Genomic DNA, 21,881 nt, shown 5'->3' on the forward strand with positions numbered 1-21,881 from the left:
TTCAAGGTCCCGAGTCCAAATATCTTGGGGTCATTTTTTGACCGATGACAATACTTTTCCTCTGTTATATATAACAGCCGGAAAAGAAAAAAAGACCGGAATCGTACATTTCAAATTTGCCGGAGTTTGGAGTATTTGTTTACAGACTCAAAGTCCTTTGGAACACCAAACCACCAGAAAACACCCCGACAAACTACCGTTCATTTTGTAACAAACGCAGTAAGAATTTCAAAATTAATTTCTACAAATCGAGACAAATTTTGTTTATTTATAATGGTTTTTCCATCAATATTTTGATTTCCAGTTTATTTTTCACGACATTATTAGAACCTCTAACAAAAGTCAAAATCTCTTCATTTTTTTTGCTTATTTTTCCTTTTATTAATGATTCTTTAATAATATGAAAAACTGAAACTTAATATAATTATACACAACACTATTTTTTAGATATATAATTAAACGATAGTCTAAACTTATACGTCGTCTTATCGAGAATTGGCAACGAAACTAATTCTCGATAACAATTTTAAGCCCGCTGAATGGGCGGAGACTGTTTCAATTGCAATATAATAGAACGCATACGCGATGTGTCTCTGGTGGAACGCGAGGATTTGGGGTTGAAATCGCAAAGACGGGCAATTCTCTCCCAGTCTTGTCCCGGAGTACCGGCGTCTCTTTCTTCTATCCATTCTTTTTCTGCATTCCTAAGGTAGCAAAATAAATATTTTTAATAATTGCCATTAAAGTAAAATCAATTTTAAAGAATTAAAATGTTTCATAGCATGCTATTTAGGTATACAGTTAAACTGCTAATTTAACTAATTCACATAAAATTAGATATAATTATACAAGGTGTTCGGAAAATAACGCACCAGAGGAGCACCTGATGGAGTAAGAATGTGCAGCCCAGCAAGTACGATATATAGTGTTCTGTCGATCGCTTGATAACGCATTTTCCGTATCTGTGGGAAGTGTGCATTATCGTAAATCTGTGGCATTTTAAACTATTGTTTGATAAATCCTGTCCTTTATGTAACCCCAATAAAAAAAAATCTAATGGCATCAAATCAGGAGACCATGGACCTCCTCAACTAATCCATATTCCTGGAAAAGTGGCATTTAGCCACTAAACTGGAAGACCCAAACGGGTGGTGCTCGATCGTGTTGATATAAAATGTAGTTACCGTACGAGAGCAGTGGTTCAACATGCTCTATGTACTTTTGGGTTTTTAGTAGAGCATGTTGGACGATATGGATTTTTCGTTTCCAGTAGTGCACGTTAGTGAGGTTTACCTCGCCGCAAGCATAAAATGACACTTTGTCCCTGAAGCAAATCCCACTGGAAACGGTAGGATCCGTGTTGTCGAGGTCTATAAACGTTTCTGCAAAGTTTATCTTTGCACTACAATGTCATCAAGAGCTTCTTCCTGAAGATGGACTTGTACAGATGATAACAGGACCTCTTGAGAATTGTAGGCAAGGAGTTTGACTAAATTTCTGCCTCCAGAGAACATGGTGAATGGAATTGTACAAGCAAATGTTTACCATAAATGTACAGTAACTATGATGTCTATAGTCGCATCGTCCATCTTATGACTCATGGGTGATGTGCCAAGACCTAGAAGGCCCAGGTCATTTGTGCATCAAAAGTTAGCTACCATTCTTAAGATTGTAGAATTGATAGGGCCGATTGGGATGCAATGCATGACATCTCTTGTGCTGCATCCTTGTAGGTAAAGCTGTAATATTACAGCTTTACCTACAAGGATGCAGCACAAGAGATGTCATATTACAGCTTTCTTCCCTCAGCATTCTCATATCTCATTGTCACACACTGTTTGCACTCTACTAAACCTGCTAAAACAACTTTAAATATCTGTCTGGAGTAACAAAATACCACCACTGCAGACAGTAATTTGCATAAAATGAACACTTGTGATGTACAGTGTATCTTTATTACTAATTATTGAAAATCACTAAGGAATTGCAATGGCAATTTTTGAAAGCATTTTGCAAGCATATAATCTGCAACTATATCATAGACAAGAGGTTACACATAAGTAACTGTCAGGTTAATGTCGAATACTGTATACCACAACAGGACCTGATGACATAAGAATGCCAGAAAAGCCCTGATGTCGGTGCTTTGATGGACGGCATTCTTGATTCATTCATTTAAGTTATGGCAACGCAACACTTTGGCAATCTGCCTAGGGGAATGCCCTCTGGGAGATCTTTTTAAGGGAAATTAGCCCCTATTTAGGCATTACAGACGTGGAGAAACCCCGGAAAACTCCACGTGGCCAGCCTGTTCAAGTGAGGCACGAACCCACAACCAAATTCCCAGTGTTCAGGGAATGAAGACCGCTTGGCCACTGGTGGGCTTCTTGATTCATCAGGTGTTCATATGTTGCATTATTTTCTAAATACCAGTACATATAAATTCTGTTTCAGAGAAAATACTGTAGAAGTCAAAAGTTAAAATTGATATTTTACTCCTTTTTTTCTAAGTTTGGATAAATAAGAAATTAACAGTAAATTACATCACATAAATGTAACAAAACAAAAATACTAATTTGATGCACCATTGTAGACTATTGGCCTATCACAATTACACCGGTACTGCACAAAAGTGATCCCAGCTAGAATTAATAAGCTAAATCAGTGGTTCCCAATTAGTGGTATGCGTACCCCTGGGAGTACGCGAAATTGCATAAAGGGGTACACGCGACAATCTAAAATTGTTTTAAAATTTAAATGCATCAGATGAAGCAATTTAAAAAATAATGGGGGACCATCAAAAATTCGGCAATTTACAACACGATGTGGAATGCTCAAATTCGTTTATTTATAACTAAAAATATTCTCGAAATTTCATTTAAAAAAATGCATTTGTGACAATACCTAAATTCTTACGCAAGAAACAAAAATTGTACAATTATCATTATTATCATGTCAGTGAAGCAGCAATAAAATATTTACTACCATTTTGCGCAACATACCTCTGCAAGAGTGGATTTTCGGCCATGACAAACTTCGGCCATGTTAAATTATTGTCGATTCCAATGGAAATTTCATTTTAATGAACAATAATTTGAAATAATTCAATTTTGTGTCAGGCTGGCCTCTACTAGGCCCCCATAACAAAACTATGGCTACGCCAATGATCATCACCGACTTCGACTCGAAGATGACTCGAGACCAAAGCTGACCAAAAAGCAACCAGATTTTACAAATTTGTGCAATGAAAATTGTGCACATTTGTCGCATTAAGATTAAATAACTTTGTTATTTTCATTATTATTAAAATTGTATTTTAAAGGTAATAAATGTAAAAAAAGCTTATTCTATTTATCACTCGCTGTCTACCAACAGCTTCGCCCGCATTATATCAAATTTTCACGTGGGAGTAAGATATTTTCTCATAGTAAAAGGTAGCCTATGTCCATCTTCAACGTGTAAGCTATTTCTGTGCCAAATTTTATTAAAATCTGTTTGGCGCTTTAGACGTAAAAAGGTAACAGACAGACAGCAGACAGAATTATTTTCGAATTTATAATATTAGTATGGATTAATACGAATTTCTGCTATAAGGGGTATGCGAGTTTGAGCTATTTCTTGAAGTGGTACGCAGGAAAAATTAATTGGGAACCACTGAGCTAAATGAAGATGTAGAATGATTTCCGACTGCTCATGATAAATTATAGAGTTTGGATCAGGTTCAAATCTGAATTCCCATTCTAATGTCTTACTGCATGACCACCTGACTGACAAAATACAGCAATAAGGAGCTCATAGAACATGACCATTCGGAAGATAATAAGTAAAAATTAAATATTTAAACAATTTACTTCAAAATGAGTTTTTAAATAAGTATCTGAAAAGAATCTTGTACTAGTAGTTAAGTTATAACAATTTTCTTTAAATCAGAATTTTGGAAGAAATACATAAATGTTTTATACAGATACATATAAACATTTTAGCCATATAATAAAACTGAATATTGAAATGAAAATTATTTCACAACAATTAGAACAGAATTTGACCAAATTGTTAATTGACAGTAACAAATAGTTACTATTCACTATCTTCTAATGAAGTAAACATTGCAAATTTTCATTTCAAACAGCTTGAATTATGATTTATTTATTAAAAATAGATACAAAAATTGTTTCACCACTTACTTTGATGCTTCTCTGGAAGGCATTAAAAATAATAGAAAGTTAATTATTATTCATAAAATCATTACCTGTAAGTGAGGAATATAAAACAGAGCCACAATTATCTAAAGTAACAGACTCATTCTCTAAAGTAACTTTGATGATAATCAAGATATAACAAAATTTTTAATTGTCATAAATCTTCTCATTAAAAAATTTATATTAAGTTATAGCCTCTTGAATACCATCATCATCAGGTTACCTAGATGACATACAATTCAAGAATGTCATCTAGGTATCCTGATAATGATGGCATTCTGATAATCCTGATAAAAATTCCCAAAAAATGTGTTAAAACCATTGTTCTCATCTTTGCTTTCTCAGCAAAGATGAGAACATTCTTAACTTTCAAAGATGAGAACTTCCATAACTTCTCAGATAATGTGAAACCTTGGTTAATCGAGATTCTACCGTAATTTTAATTACACATTTTTAAGACAAATAACAGCTATATTGAATTCTATTATCATTTTAAGTTTTCAATAAAATTTACATTTACCTCTACAAATAATGTATTTCATAATACTATGGATAAAAAAAATTTGTAATAACTTTTATTTTTTAATACAAAACTATCTTACCTATTATTTAATTTGGCCTTTTCAACTTGCTCTTTGTATCGAGCATACCATTCTTCGATTTCTTTATTAGCAGTTTCTCTCAATTCTGCTTTCTTCAGTTCCTCTTCGCTATCTGAATATAAATTAAACATTTTTTAAAACTTAAAAAAGTTTAAAATTCATAATAAAATACCTATTGTTCTTTATATAGCTTTAATAATATGATGTACTGTATATAGATGCTCACATTAAAAATAAAAACTATACAAAAGATGTATTATTGTTCAAATCAGTTTCAGAGCTGTCAAAATTTCTGGAGCAAATAGTTTTGATGTATACAAATATTTTCAAGACAACAAAACTGTTTGGAATATCAAAACTATATTAATTAAAGGCAGAAAGGTTTTAATGTGAACTTGTGATGTCTTATTTGTTTTACACAAACAGACAATTTACATTCTAACTATAATTTACCTATACAATTTTAATTTATGCTTATTTTGAAGAGTAAATTAGTACTTCGGATAAAAAGGAATGTCCATTTGCAAATTTCTCAGTAAAAAATTAAAAATAAATATTTTTGGGGTTTACAAAATTAACTGCATTGGCTGTTTTTTTTCCGAGCTCCAATGGTCCATAAAAAAAAAAAAAGACAAGTGTAAATAACAAAATGAATTTATTACCAAAAGTTAGGTACAAACATGGTTACTTTTTGACAATGCTTTCTTTGGTCTAGGTGAGACATGATTTTTCCACAGTCAATTGTCTGTTCCTTAAAAATATTCATTTTACAAAACAATAAAAATTGCAAATCAGTGAGAACATGGATGTAATCTAAATAGCAAGAAACAAACTACAAATGATAAATGACACAAAATTTTGTGGGAAGCTAAATAATGATGTCTATTACGCATCCTAGTTTGCTCAAGTTCAGCAAGTGGCTGATTGTAGCACCATGTCACCAATCCCAGAACTTTTTTACTGCACCTCATATATATATATATAAAAAACAGAGAGCAAACTTTAATAAATTGTTTATGGAACACGAAAAAAATCTCAAATTTATCTGGCTCATTATTACCTGTAAATTTCTGAAACTTCCTAAATCAACAAAATACAAACCATGTACTGTATCTTTGATAAAGACAAAGATTAACAGTAGATAAATATTAAACCCTTTTAAAAAGAAGCTAATTTCTAACTATCATATTACTAATTCTGTAAGAAGGCAGACAAAGAAGAATCCATAGGGATTACTTTTGACTGTTTAGAAAACTGCCTTCAAAGTCAAACTAAGAAGAATTACACATTACTTCCAAAGTATATTATTGCAAGAATAATAAGGTTAAGAATTGCTGAGTTAGACTTTTTATCTTTTGCAAATTCCTATTCAAATAGTTCGGAAGTCACAGACACCAGCAATTTCAAAAAACAAATTAAGAGCAAAGATAAATATCTAAACAAAGAGACAAGCGTAAAATCAAGAGTATTTTATAGTAATTAAATCAAAAGTAAAATAAAAACAGAATTTGTTCTTAATGTATAGAATTATTTCTGCATCTCAGTAATAACCTTTGAAATTATTTAGTTGAACCTGAATATTACACAGATTAATTCTAAATTAACATTTTAAAAAATGATTTCTACACTTCCTTAATATAAACTAAACATTTTTAACATAAGTGCAAGGCTGGGAATGTCGTTAAAATTTTCATTGATGTCTTGTAATTCTGGATGATCATGTCTCAAATTTTCAAGAGAATTTGATTTAAACTACTGCATAATATTTCAAGGTAGCGTGCAAGGAGATTTCTATAAAGCTGTTTTCTTTTCTTGCTGCCAGTCTCTCAAACTTTGTTAATAGTTATGTGAGGCTCCAGAAGTGGGTCGAAATTCGTACACAAAAAATGTTTTAATTTCGTATTAAAAAAAAAATTTATAATAATAATCATTATTTTATATTGTAAAAAGAAACCATCAAATGCAGAATGAATATTTAATGTTCATATATAGTCATATCTGTAGAAATTTCTGAGAAAAAACGAATTTCTCAGAAAGAAACAATAGATGAATTTGAGTACTTAGATCGAACATCTTCGATAGGAATCAAATTGTCAGTCGGGGAGACTCACCCCGCGATCTGGGCTCCGATCCCGTTACAATTCCTAACGAGGAGGAGAGACCAATTAGAGAACGGGGGCAGATCGATGTTGCCCTATCAGAATGTTCGATCTGGGACCCAGAAAAAACTTATAAAAATTGCGCAAAAATAGGATGTGACGTTCTTGGTGCTTGGATACATAGGGATTCTTCTCCTGGACGTGCGTGCTCCCGATCATTGAAAAAAAACAAAGAACATTTTGGAACATCGTGGAAGCATCATTCTCTGGGTGCCTCCTAGCGATCTACAGATTCGTCAGTTCGTCCAACGAGAAGCCGCCGAAAGCCGTGATCAACGCCCCGGGGCCTACGGAATATTCCACCGGCAGCGTCCATCCACAAGTAACGAAAACCGAATTTTTCGAACTTTATTTCGGACTTTACCCGCGCGTTTTGTGGTGCTACTTCGTCCATCAAGGAATTTGTAAGGAAAATTTCTATATTTATTAAACGGTATACGATGGAGGACCTGTCTCAGTAAAGTTTTTTCACTCCCACATGACAGTGCTGACCACTCGACTGTCGCGACACTTTCTCCCCCAATCGGCAAACCTCGCAGTTACTGTGAAAGGAACTTCAATCAAATTTTAACTATCTGAAACTGTAAAATTTTTCAGGTCTTAAATGTTGAGTGACGTCCTCAGACCACCTCACTAAGCAAATGCTTTACTTGAACTAAGGAATAACTTGGAAGTTCATAAACTGATCCAAGAGTTGAATCATTCAAACATTCAAATCAAGGGTCTCTATCTAATTTTTATAAAATTAGCAAAAAATCCTGAAACAGGCAGACTTCCTGAAGTTCACAGACTTGTTTCTGTAAACCTCCAGAGTTCTGCCTATGTTTCAGATCTATGGTTGGTTGGATTTGGAGTTTTTGGTACAAAGGCCTGGATATGCCATAAAATCAGTCTAAATCCTTGTTTAACAATTATTGTTACACATTACATACCAGACAAAGATAATTATTACACTTGTCTTGGAACATAAAATATAAGTTTAGTAAATTAAAAGCATACTAAAATTTTTATTAGTGTTTGTATTATTGTTTTCAAAGCTATTTTTGCTTCATCTTCAAATCCTAAAATATGCAAATATTTGAACTTCAAAGTATGGTGCTCATTGGTTTATAAGTCATAATTTGAAATCATTGTATGGACTGTTAATTAATTTTATTTGAAGAATTGCTAACAATAAAATTCAATTGCTTTTATAAATATAGTTATTACCTTTCTTTTGTAGCATCTCTTGTTGGCTCTCACGCCATTTACGAATTTTTTCTGGCTCCTCTCTAAATACAGACGACTTATTCTGTAACACTGTCATAGATGCTGGCAGTGGAGCTTCCAAATTTCCATTCATCTATTTAATAAACAACAAGGTTAAATATAAAATTCATGAAATATGCATTTTTTAGCATTTACTCATTGTTTTAAAAATTATGATACATCAAAGATTACACAAAAATAAAGGAGTATATTTTAAAGAAAATTCAAAATTTAGAATTATATATTTAACGAATACTGAAAATAAGTTTAAAGACATTATTACTATAACAGATAAATCTAATATTTTATCATCTGGAAAACCATTATTTTATAAGACAATTATTAAGCTATGATATATAAACAACAAAATATTAGTTTGATTATAAAAAAAATATGTTACAAATGCAACATGCTATTTATGAAATTTTTTTTGCATAGATAAAAAAAAAAATAGTAGTTTACCTGAGATTCTGGGAATATATCATTTGCAGATTCTAGAAATAAATATAAATACAAAGTTACAAAAAAATAACCATCAGTTCATAGTAATCCAACAATTTTGTTAATACAAGTGTTGGAATTTTAATAGTGAGAAAACTGCATTTATACTATAGATACAGTTTATTCTGGATATCTGTCTTTAATATTCCTTGAATATAGTCTTCATCCATCTTTAGAATTTGGACATTTTCATATTTTTGGAAGATATTTGATGCAATCAACACTTCTATTGACATTTGCCATTGAGAAATTATATGTGCAGCTTATTGCACAAATAATTTCTCTTGATTTAAACTATTGATCATGGAATGATTTCTTTATCTTGCAAAAAAGACTAAAGTTACACAGGCTCATATCAGGAAAGTATGAAGATGTTTTGGAAGAACGTAATGCCATCAAGCTAACACAGTTAACAAAGTTGAATCATTGGCAATGTGCTTTGTCATACAAGACAAAAGGAAAAAAAAAATCACTCAATTAAAAAAGTGTGCATAATCATCATAATGATCATTACCTTGGCTTTTTCTGGTTTCTAGTATATATTTACAGTCAGGTTGATGAAAAACAATGCAATTCATTGAATTATTTTTTAAGTTCCAGTTCACATAAATGACCTATGTTTCATCAATGGTAATAATGCAACATGCAAATCATCTCCTTCCTTATAACATTCAAGATAATATTTTGCAACATTATAGGAGTGCCATTTTTATAGTCCAGTCAAATGATGAGAAATCCAAAAGTTTCTTCTAATTTGGTCTTTAAGATATAACAGTGTGCATACCAATTCAAACTTTGGCAGCAAGTTTGAATTGTCAATCTTTATCTCCTTCCAACAGTGATGCAACCGTTTCCACCTGCAATTCATCCATAGGACTCTCTCTGAATACATTTTGTCACTCATTTGCATCTTCTGAATTGTTATACCCATCTTGCAATGACTTTGTACAGTAGACTGTCTTCTCCATAACCTTCCCAAAGGTCTTCATAACATTCTTTTGTTGTTTGAACCGAGGCCACTTCAGTCTTTAGCCAAGTACTTTGTACTGTACTCTTTGAAAATCATCAGTTCAAACACTGATATTTCAAAACTACTGCAGTGATATCTCTCAGGTGATACGGACATTATACTAGACACCGGACACACATCATACTACTTTTCACAAATCCCATTTTGTATTTTTACAAAATTATAGCATAATTCTCACTATTAAAATTCCAATCTATGTAAAACTCTCATATAAAAATTATTTCAGAACAAAATAATGTTTAATATTTAGACATAAAATAAATACTAAATAAATGTACATGATTTTCATGTATATTTCTTTTGCTATATTAAAAGTTCCAAAACTAATATTAAAAGTTAATATTTAAAAGTTCCAAAACCAATATTTTGGAACTTTTCTCCAGATCCAATTATTTTGCAATAAGATATATTCAATTCATCTTTTATTTGCAAGATCAAAATATTTTGATTACCTTAACTTACCATTTAGTTTTGGTTATTTGAATAGGATACAATATTGCATACAACTCTGATAGATTTTTATGGCACTCCTTACTTTTTGATTTACAGCTTTTATGATTTTGTCACAAGATTCATACCATAACAATGAGGGATTTAAATACCATTATTTTTATTGACTATCTGTGTATGGTGTTATATAACCCAAACTATATTTGTAAGATCAATGCACTGAATAGACATTTTTCTTAACAGATTTAAAGGAACCGATTGAGCCATCAGAATGCAAATTTACTGTACTCAAACATTAAAATTTCTATTTTCAAACTGATTTTATGAAAAAAAAATAATGCCTGGTTATATAAAAAAATTTCTTAAGAGATTTAAAATACTGCTGTTATTACATGCGAAAAATTACTTTTTTAGATAAGATAACATATAACATGAAACTGCTGAGATTATTAACACACATCAAAGTTAGCCAGTCAAGTAATTAGATACACATGTATACTGATATAAGTATTTGAAAGAAAACAAAAACTAAATGAGTATATACAGTATATATACCTTAACTGATATTTAACGAGTATTTTCTAGAACTGAGTGGTAATATATAATTTAAGGCTAGTTAAGACTCTCACTTCAAGTACTGTTTTTGAATGAAAACATATTAAATATTTGTAAAAAGTTAGAAAATATAGTAACACATTCTTATTTTGAACAAAATGGAAGGAAACACCTAGTCTGAACTATGAAAAAAATTGAACACTATAGAAAACTTTTTTTTCCAGATAAAAATCATTTGTTTCATATAATCAATTAAAGGTCACTTTTATAACTTGCAGATGTGGTTTTTTTTTAATGATTTGTTCAGTAGTCTTCTTCCTAAATCATTCATGTTTTTTTTTCTTTTCTATTTCAATAAATGATAGCGTTAGGCACAATCGATTGTAAACATCCAAGTAGTCGATTGTTTAAGACAGTGTTTTTCAACCTGTGGGTCGCAAAGCCATACACGGGGGGTCGCGGGTAAAAGAAAAAGACAAGTGTTTGTATGTCCTACACTACAATAAAAAAACTACAATTTCAGTGAGAAGACTGTACCTATTTATTTTACAGTGCAATTAGTTTTTTTTATCAATATTTAAATCTCAACAAAGAAAATTAAATATGTAGTTTTTAAAATCACTGACATAGTTTTAATATGGCCGTGGGGGTCACCAGAATTTTTTAACTTGTAAAGGGGCCACGTATTCAAGAAGGTTGAAAAACACTGGTTTAAGACAACCAAAAAAGTTGGATGTTTTCTGTAGAAGTATGCCAGAATCAGTCAATTCTGGCAAACTTCTACAGAATTAAATTTTAAGTGATAAGAAAAATATTTTTAAAAAACTTTAAATTCATAAATTTTTATTGTAAATTATTGTAATGTGTGTTCTTACATGATTTTATTTTAACTGAACAAATTCAGAAATTAGAAATTATTAAAGCTATAGATATAGAAATTACTGCAAATTAGCATTGTCTGCTAGAATTCTAGCATACAGTGCTAGCTAGTGTGGTTAATTTAAAATAGAAATAAACAACATTGCATATGACTTCAATTGTAAAAATTAATTTTATACAAACAGAAAAAACAAAATATCAAACATTTATACCAAATTCTCTGATACATGTTGAAAAGTGCAGAGAACAGACCAATTATTACTACATGTGAATTCAAAATGACTAATGAAAATAAGAATGTAATAAATTTCATACCTTTTCTTGAGGGTAAACCATACTATAACTTGTATAATTTATAATCAATATCAATTCAAAATAATCAATTATCCAATTTCCATCTTCCATTTAACAAATTTAAAGAGATTGCAGTAAACAGTTAAGTAACTAAGATAATTTTAACATAACTGAGTAACATTGTCCTAAAAACAATGCAGAGGTACAGTACATGCCTTTAGATCCCTTGAATGTGCTTTGAGCAGCACCCATATTCTCAAAATCCTGATCCCGGATACACTGCTGACATTTTAACTCTCCCTCCACAAGAAAGAAATCTAGTTTTTAGGTCTAACTTTCAAGAAACAAACATAACTAAAATTTCTGTCTATTAATTGTTAAAATTGTGCCTGATTAAATAAAATCATTTCTATACATATATAATCATATAAATTATAAAATAAAATATAAAAATATGGAATAAAGACAAAAACAATTTGTCTTTAGATTTATAACAATAAAAGATTACAATACTTTTTTAAAAAATCAGTTTTTTAAAAAACTTCTTAAAAACATAAAAAAAACTTCAAAGGTTGATACAGAAGACAACCGTCGTTTTTTAGCTATAACCACATTTTATCAGAGACAAAACTACTAAGGATTACAACCATTAGCTTTTATTACAATACAATGCATTTTGGGTGCAAAAACTTTGTTACTCATGCACCCCTCTTCAGGTAATACATAGATTATAAATTTAAGTGAATGCTAATAACATTCACTTAAAACAATTTTAAGTAAATGTTATTAGCATTATCTTATGATGCAATTAACATCAACGTCTACAAAGTGTTAAAACTAAATTTTTTAACAAAGATCTGTGTCTTCATAAAATAAAAATATTTTGTTACATTCATATTATAATAAATATTAGAGGAAAAAATAATCTTCATACATTATTGTTTGATAGTTTTCACAAGATATAAAAGAACTGTTTACATTTTAAATACATTTTAATTATAATTATTATATATTCAGATACTTCATAGTACTTCAATTTTAAATCTCTTTGGAAAGAAATACATATGATTCTTTCTGGACTCGAATGATATAGCATATATAATAGATTCTTGTCCAGTTTCTCATTTATGGAACTGAATTTAAAGAAAGATTGTGAAATTGTGAAAGATTTACATTTCTTTCAAATATAAATCTTTCACAATTGCATTTTTTTTTCTGATCAAGAAAATCATTATGCCATTTTCCTGTAAACGAAAGAAATTAACTAAATTTGATACTATCAAAACTGTCGAAAATAGTTTCGTTCTACATAATAAAATTCAACATAAGCAAAATACAATAGAACAAGATTGTAATTCAAAAATCAAATGATATTCTACTTAATTTTCAGATGTAGAATCACTAAGTTTTTTGGAATAAAATAATTTGAAATAAAGTAATTTTTATAAAACAGATAAAAAAACATGCTATTCATTTTTAAAAAATATTATCTAGTAGATATTATTACTTCTTAGAGTGACCTAAGATTAGCCAGGTTGTGGCCGAAGTTATCATCTGTAAAACGTGAACATCAAAATGTTCACGTTTTACAAATGTCGCTTACAAGATAGCAGCACTCGACATTTGCATTTTACAGATGAAAACTTCGGCCACAACCTCTCTACTACTACTTAACTTGTTTGAATAAACAAACAACTTTTTCCTAATCTAGAGTTTAATTTGTCATAAAAGTTTTTTTGGCTATTTTAAATAGTCATCATCAGATTCAAAAATTCATTAGCATTGGCATTCTATTACTTATTCAAATAGCTACAAAAAATTTTTTCCTCTCAAAATCAAATATTGTTGGTAAATTTTGGGATAAAAGTGAATCAGTATCAAAAACAATTATTCAAATATCAATATTTTATAAATAGAGATTTATGAAGCTAAAGTTGAGAATATCCAATATAAACAAAATAAAGAGGTCAGATATACACAGTTTTGCTATTTATACTAGCAAAACAGCTTGAGATAACTGTCAATGTCAAGAAGTATGCAGTGCTTATGAGGAAATATAGTTGACCAACTTCGTGCAATGTATAAAGACTAAAGAAAGTTTAATTTCTTAAATTATCATCAAATATTTCTCATTATTTAAAAGAAAATAAACATCAGAATGATTATTAATCATTTCAATTATTTTTTCTTATTTTAATTAATATGTGCATTAAATTTTCTAGTATTTCAATTTTCTATTTTTGAAACTAAAACTAAGTTTCAAATTAATGTCATTCTATATAATAAGAAAATTTAGTATTTTCTTATTATATAGAATGACATTAATTGTAATTTACACAAATTATCTTCCAAAAATACCTTAATTAAAAATATAAACACCAAATTATGGCCCAAATAGGCTCTAATCTGGCTAAACTTTTCACTAAACCAAGTAATTTGATCTAAAGGCAGAGAGTTAATAAAAGATGATGGCTGGCCTATTATTAATAATAATTTAATTTTAGAATTAAATTATTTAGGACAATGATATTCAAACATTTTAACAGTGCGACCCCAAGGTAATTTTCCACAACCCCATTTGGGATCGCGACTCATAGATTGAATAGCACTGGTTTAGGATATTATGGAAGATAGATCTGTCTGGAATGGTGTTTGAATCTAGTTTCCACTTATGATGCAGAAGCATTACTAGTTAGTTACTCTATAATTTCTGAATTAGTATTAATTAAAGCTTTTATTCTTTCTTGAACTTACTTAAAGCCATTGTTTATAGAAAATTTTGCTGTATATCAAATTTGCTAGTTGGTAAAAGGGTGTGCTGTGATAAACTATCAAAATGAAAACAAGTCACAAAATAAAACTAATTTATTTAGAAAAATGTACAAATATTTGCAATGTAGTCTAACAAGGCAGAAAATATATTCATAAAATTTTCAGTAATAAGTGATTAAACATTTTAAAGAAATTTATGATGTATCAAAATCATCATTTAAGATGTAATGAATGAGCATAATATGCAAGATAAAACATATGACCGATTTGTTAGTATTTTTTGAACCAAATAACTAACTTACAACATACAGAAAACAAAGCCTAAATTATTCTACTAATCAAATAATGCAGGATATACAATTACTCTTGTGTTTTTTACTTTAGGGGATAAATGGTAACTACATAGAAATGGACAAAGCTTGGCACCATAATATATGAACAAACATGATACCAGTAACCATTTAGTACATCATTAGTCTGTGTTTGTCTTAAAAATATCATTTAAAATCACTTTCAACTCAAAGTTTTCAGATTCAGTTACCACATGATTAAATAAGACATTAACTTCTATGGTCACATCTGCGTGATTTGAAGAATTATAAGAAATATATACTGTCTGATTTCTGTATATTCTAGATTTTGTTAGTTCTAGTTAACTTTAATGTATGTAATTTATTGGATAAGCCCTATTAAGTAATTTCTATTCACAGGTATTTTCCCCCTAAGTCATTCCTCTGACTTCTTGATATTATTGATAAAGTCTTCATATTAATAAATGTTAAAGTACATTCCTTTTTTATACTATTTTCTAAAGTAGAATCATCTTTCTGTGCATGAACCTGTACACAGCTGCATTATCTTGGGATAGGACATTTGTCCAGAATGCATAAACAGTATATACCTGTACTTGCATTTTAAAGTAACCTCTGCACCTATAAATAGAATGTGCAAGATCTCTACCTCCACAATCTAGTTAGAGATGCACGTTTAGAGTATGAAAACAATGAGTTTTTTTGGTGTTAAATTCAAAAAAAACCAATAAAATAATTTAAAAATGCTAAAAATGTTCAAAGTATTTTATTAAATGTGTTTTTTTTGTAAATATAACACAAAAAACTGTCATTAAAATCTCAACACCATTCTTGCATTTCCAACAAACACATTAAAAACAAATGTTTTCAGCATATTTCATAAGCCTGCATCAGGTTGCCAATCTAGCTTCAATCTGATAATGTTTCAAATTAGAATGTTACTTGCAAAGTGATATTATTTTTTCGAGGTATAGAACATTCTATATTTCTTGTGTGTTCAGAATTAAAGCTAATTTTAAAATGTAAAAAATTAAACATCACTTATCAAGCAACATCCCAGTTTCAAGTGTTATTAAATTGAAGCTAGATGGAAACCCAACATAGGCTTATGAAGCATGCCAAAAACATTTTGTTAATTTGTTCGCTGGAAATGTAAGGATAATATTAAGATTTATGTTAATGATAGTTCCCACTTTGTTCATTGCTTTCAAAAACTTTTTTGTTGTTTTCATAATTATCTTCATATTAGTGTATACCATTATTTTATAAATCTAGAATAAATTTAATACATTATACAACATTCATTCAGTTAACTAGATAAATAACTTTTGTTCATAGATAATATTTAATGCAGATTATAAATATGTTAAAAAATGCATGTAACTTAACACAGCTAGGTTCAGTACATTTTGATACATTATAGCAAGTAAAATTATTCACTAAACACATACAAAATGTAAAGTTCCTTAATAAACAATTGAAAATGTTACATGCCTTAAATCTTTGTGTTTGCTAAACTAGAAACATGGAAATATTTAAAGGGACATATCTCAAAAGATTACTGCCAAACCCACAGTTTTAATTTCCATTTTATACTGGCAACCTACAATTCATGTGCACTTAGAAGCAGGAACGAATCATCACAGTAATTGGTTGCAGCCATCACGATTTTGACATCATTGCCTCTTTCTCTCTAGAACAATGGTTGGCAACCGGTGGTCCACAGACTACCGGTTAATTACCCGGAAAATTTGGGTGGTCCGTAAAGAAATTTGAACATTGATCAACCGAAGGTTACGCGAAGTATTACGAAAGAAATGCAAAATGCTTACTTGCTTTTTTCACTCATTGGGTTTTTTTATTCAAATCTAAAACCAAAAACAAAGTGACTGTTATCAATAAATAATGAACAATAAACAATATTGTGTGTGTGATCGTCGTCCTTCATGGAAAAGCACTAAGAATCCATAAACTTGTTTCAAACAAGCAGCAATGAACTTTAGGCTTGCATTAATTTGTTATAATAAAACACACAGATTTCATATTAATACAGTAAAATTGAACTTAAGATAATTATTCTACAGAATTTGTATCATTTCAAAAAATTCATGATAGTGGTCCGCGGGATTCAAAATTGTGACTTTAGTGGTCCGTGAGGTCAGAAAGGTTGCCGACCGCTGCTCTAGAATACATTATTGCATTATATAGAATCAACATAAAAATGGCCCAGCAAAGTTAGTATTTTCTAGGACTAAATGGATAATTAACAATCTCATCAATTGATCCTAGCTAAAAGTACCATCAAAAATGACAACAAACAAATTGCCCAAGTACATAACAATCCTTATAGTTATAATAAGTTAATTTCTATGATACGTATATTTAATTAAAAATACAGTTGACCCCCCTATAACACTGTTGATTATTTTCTTTTATATGAATTCCATGTTGTACGAGTCACTTAGATTTTACAAATATGTGAGCCATTCACAGCCTGGTGCACATATTTGTAAAATCTAAGTGACTCGTATAACATGGAATTCATATAAAACGGAATTATCAACAGTGTTATAGGGGGGGGTCGACTTGTACAATAAATACACACATGCCAGGTTTTTATGTTGGATATACAGTATATACAAATAATGCAATCAAATGTTTCTGCAGGAGAGAGCATAAGAGACAGCAACATCAGCAGCAATTATTGTGACAATTTATTCCTATTCTACACACACATGCACAGAAACAAAAGCAACTAGTACAGTCGCCACGTACCCGGCTACCCCAGACACACTGGGATAAAACTGGGACATAGCAGATTTTACCCGAAAGATACTGGACGTGGCTTTTATTCTGCCGTCAATAGAAATACATTTAAAACGAGTAAACTGAAAAAGTAGAAACAATTTTTGAATAAATTCTACGTCGCTAGATGGCAGTCCGAAAAAAAAAATCCGGACATCTGGCAACACTAGAGCCTAGTTGACAAACTTTTGGCCCCATTTCCTACACCGTAACACTAATTCCATTATCCACCGCGGTAGAGGCGCAGCGATCGTGCGACACGATTCGACATTAAGGTTACACGCTGTACACATAACATCAAATTAATCTAGGAAATTAGACAAGGAATTGCATAATAAGGAAATAAGGTGTTAAAGCTGTTGGGGGAGTGAAAAACAAACCAATTCGATTTTGATACCATTAAGTTTGCTAGGTTACGCCTTCCACTTTCTGCGCTCGTTACTCATAATTACCATCAAATTAGGCGCAAGTAGAACATTTCGGAGGATAAATTAAACCGAAAATATTTAGGAAATTGACGATTTTTTACCGGTAGCGGCTAGGCCTCGATTTTCGGAAACGTCAAAGTTATCATCCTCCAACCCGGCCAATTCGGTTTGTTCTCTGGCCAGAAACTCCGCCGCAGGATCTTCTTCCTCTTCTCCGACGTTGTTGAAATTGGCTTCGAAAGCTTCGTACTCTTCCATTTTACCGGAAACTTTAATTACCCAGAAAAAAAATCAAACGCCTCCTTTCCCGATGATTAAGATCCTTGCCACCTATTTCATCGGTGCGCCCCCTGCCGATTTCTTATGCCATTTCCGGTGTGACTTGATTACGTAAATTTTTGTCAATTGTAAATATTGATTCACTTTTACTGATTATATGTAATTACTATTTGTTATTGAAAATTACGAAATATTTAATAATAATAATAATAATAATAATAATAATAATAATAAATTCATGAACCATACTACAAGTATATAACACAGACAGTATTGGAAAACAACACGCACAAAATGTACTACGACAGAGCCATAATCACAGATAAAACAATTTACCACAACAGACCAGACATCACACTCATTGACATAAACAATAAAATCACATACATTATAGACATAGCCATTCCAAACACACACAATGTACAAAACACATGCACAGAAAAAATTAGCAAGTACACTGAACTTGCCCAGGAAATAAGGCATCTGTGGAGGATGGATAGGATGCTTATTGTACCTGTTGTTCTCTCCTGCACATGTGTGATACCACACACACTACACAAAAGCCTGGGAACATTACAATTGAATAGAAATACATATATAACACTACAGAAGGCCACTATATTGAATATATTCAACATTGTTAGGAAATTCCTGAATACAGACACTGGCACACTTATTTAATTTTAGTTTTGTTTTGGTTGCTATGCTTTGACTCTGGTCCGCCATAGTACACAGCCACTGGTGTGAACTGAGTATAACCCACTAAACCCAACATAATAATAATAATAGTTAATATAAATTCTTACTTACATACAATATACCGAATCATTAAACGGTTGTGAGGGGCGTCTGCCACGCCAACGGTTTTGGTCTCCTTTTTGGGGGGGTCTCTTTCCGCTTTGTAAATACCCATACTTTTTTTTGGACCAGTCGTGGGTTCGGCCAGATTCACAATCGGACTACGCCCGAAATATCCGAGACAAACCACTCCGGAAAAATCTCTATTTTTTTTTTTTTTTCTGTCCGGATTCGATCTTGGGTTTTACAGAGCGTTAGGTTGACACCTTAACTGTCTTGAGCATCTGATCAGCATGGTCAGATGTTCGGAGATTTTCGTGGGAGGTTTGGTCCTAATAAATATAGAATTTTGTTCTTCACTCGACTTTTCCGGTGCAGATTCAACTGAATCCGATACGGACGAAAAGGCCTTCCGTTCCTTACTTGGTTTTATTCGGCCTATAATCCCTTCCGGGGAATTATAGGCCGAATAAAACCAAGTAAAAAAAACTGACATCGCCAAAAGGCTACATTATCTTCTAATGTAGAATATTTTTGTGTCTATTCTTTTAAACCTTATCTTGACATTCCTATTTTGTAGAGAAACGGCTCAACGATGTATTTGAGTCATACAAAATCTATGAAAATTTCTTTATTCACCCCATTTAAATTAGAGCTTCTCATAGTAGCAGGTCGGCGTTTTTACTATATTATCCACACGACACTAAGTTTTTCATTACAAGTAAAGTGAAAAGTCGACTAAAGTTCCTGAAAACAGGACGACATTAATTAACTTTTATGAGACATTCTATTCGGAATTCTACAAATTCTAAATAAAAGAGAGTATGAAAATTCTCTCACACTCTCTTTTTTAAGTTAAAAGTATTTTCCGATCCAAAAAAAGCTATTGAATTGTTATTGTTAAGAATTGATATGACACAATTGCTGACTATTAAGACCTCAGTGAATTAATTACTGCTTTTCGAAAGATGCTTTATTTACCAATTATATTTCTATTACAGAACGCATTTCAGTCAAATTACTTGTTTGGTCTTCTTCAGTTGTACTAAAAAATAAAATAGCAGTTTCATTTGATGTATTCTAGTAAATAAAATAAATGAAAACATTATTAATTGTAAATTAAACAAATAAGGGAGAAAACACAGTTTATATAATAAACTACGTTAATTGTGAGTAAATCTTTTGTTTTAATTTTGTAAAAATATCTTTTAGAATAATTCATAAATATAACTTACCTTTTACGTACTTCAATTCATAGTACAACTGAAGAGGACCAAAGAAGCAATTTGGCCGAAATACATTTTTTAATAGAAATATTATTATTAAATAAAACATCTTTCCAAAAACAGTAATTGTTCACTATCTCAATCTTACGAAATCACTTGTTTCCATGCAATTTTATTCTTATAAACATAAAACTAAGCAATAAAAGCAAAATAGCACTACGGGAAATCCCGTGAATTTTGACCTATCGACAGGAAGTTTCGCCAGCATCTCACTGATAACAAAAAAGGCTTAAGTTTAAAATTTGAGCTTTCTACATCCAGTAGTTTTTCTTCTATGACCGTCTGCAGTCCTGGATGAAGAAAAGAAGAAAATACAGCTTTTTGACGATTTTTGTACTTTTTAATTGCTTATAGTTCGGCAACTGCTTTATAGAATAATCTGAAAATCTTCACACTATCTAAGAAAACAATTATCTTTCGAACGAGATATTCAGAATAGCTATAAACATTTGAGAGCGGAAAAATCAACCCCCGAAAATCGGTAACTCTGATTCCTGTAAATTTAATTAGTAAACTGTTTTTACTTGGCGAGGAGTCATTACCGTAACTCTCGATTTACATTCTCATGTTTTCGATCTTAGCGGAATTTATTTTTCTCTAATGAACATTATGAATTCGCAATTTCAAGAATAAAAATTGTTGATTAACGCGCAATATTCATAATGTTGTAGGAATAAAAATGGCGTCTTGAAATAAGTACAGTATAATTCGAACCAATCATCAGTCTTCGGAGTATTAAATAGATCGAATTTATTAATTTATATTTATTCAAAAAGCGATACGTTTCAATCCTATTTTAACTAATTAACATTATATACTTTTCGAATTAATTATTACGACTGTTTCGCATGCAAGTAATGCTTTTTCTCACTCGGGCATTGACGCATATTATTCAAACGTACAATATATTATGACGTTAGCAAAAGTTCTTTAATATGTATTTGTTAATCCAAGGTGTATGTTTTTAATACATTACAAAATTATTTTAAATTTATCAATGTCTAAATCGTCACGAGAACGTCCTCGAATTTAATTTATTATTCATCTTCGAGGAATTTACGATGTCGATGTTAAACAATAAATGCAAAACGCCCTCTTTCGGTTTTTGTATTTTTCATTTTACATCTTTATGGCGACTTCAGACGTATAAACTCGTACACATTTAATCGCTTAATAGAGAACATTTATTATTTTAAAAAAATTCTAACGCATTCAACAAATTAATTAAAAAAGTAACAAACAAATTTCCATTTATAAAATAAACTCGGGACGAAATTTAGTAACA

The 21,881-nt window shown here is 30.7% G+C and overlaps 1 protein-coding gene across 2 annotated transcripts; it reads right to left on the reverse strand.

Annotated features, from left to right (window-relative positions):
• Positions 1-247: 247 nt before the first annotated feature.
• Positions 248-18,587, reverse strand: LOC111621270 (clathrin light chain B-like). 2 transcript variants are annotated; one of them, XM_023363353.1, is made up of 6 exons: positions 18,335-18,587; positions 8,671-8,702; positions 8,170-8,302; positions 4,802-4,913; positions 4,185-4,196; positions 248-704 (listed from the first exon to the last, which is right to left on the reverse strand). In XM_023363353.1, the coding sequence occupies exons 1-6, from the start codon at positions 18,489-18,491 to the stop codon at positions 527-529; spliced, it is 624 nt and encodes a 207-aa protein (XP_023219121.1). In that variant the 5' UTR covers positions 18,492-18,587; the 3' UTR covers positions 248-526. The 2 variants fall into 2 exon arrangements, with proteins under 2 accessions (XP_023219121.1, XP_023219122.1); XM_023363354.1 differs by lacking the exon at positions 4,185-4,196.
• Between the last annotated feature and the right edge of the window lie 3,294 nt (positions 18,588-21,881).

This window comes from Centruroides sculpturatus, unplaced genomic scaffold (assembly GCF_000671375.1).
Source record: "Centruroides sculpturatus isolate CEXI.00-Female unplaced genomic scaffold, Cexi_2.0 scaffold271, whole genome shotgun sequence".
Classification (NCBI taxonomy): domain Eukaryota; kingdom Metazoa; phylum Arthropoda; class Arachnida; order Scorpiones; family Buthidae; genus Centruroides; species Centruroides sculpturatus.

What these genes read in the sequence shown, in the direction of transcription:
- LOC111621270 (XM_023363353.1), bottom strand. Translation starts at nt 18,491, where the DNA reads ATGGAAGAGTACGAAGCTTTCGAAGCCAATTTCAACAACGTCGGAGAA. An exon ending in ATATATTCCCAGAATCTCAG is followed by an intron (nt 8,303 to 8,670) that starts GTAAACTACTAT and finishes TTTATTAAATAG; the next exon opens with ATGAATGGAAATTTGGAAGC. An exon ending in AGAGATGCTACAAAAGAAAG is followed by an intron (nt 4,914 to 8,169) that starts GTAATAACTATA and finishes ATTTATATTCAG; the next exon opens with ATAGCGAAGAGGAACTGAAG.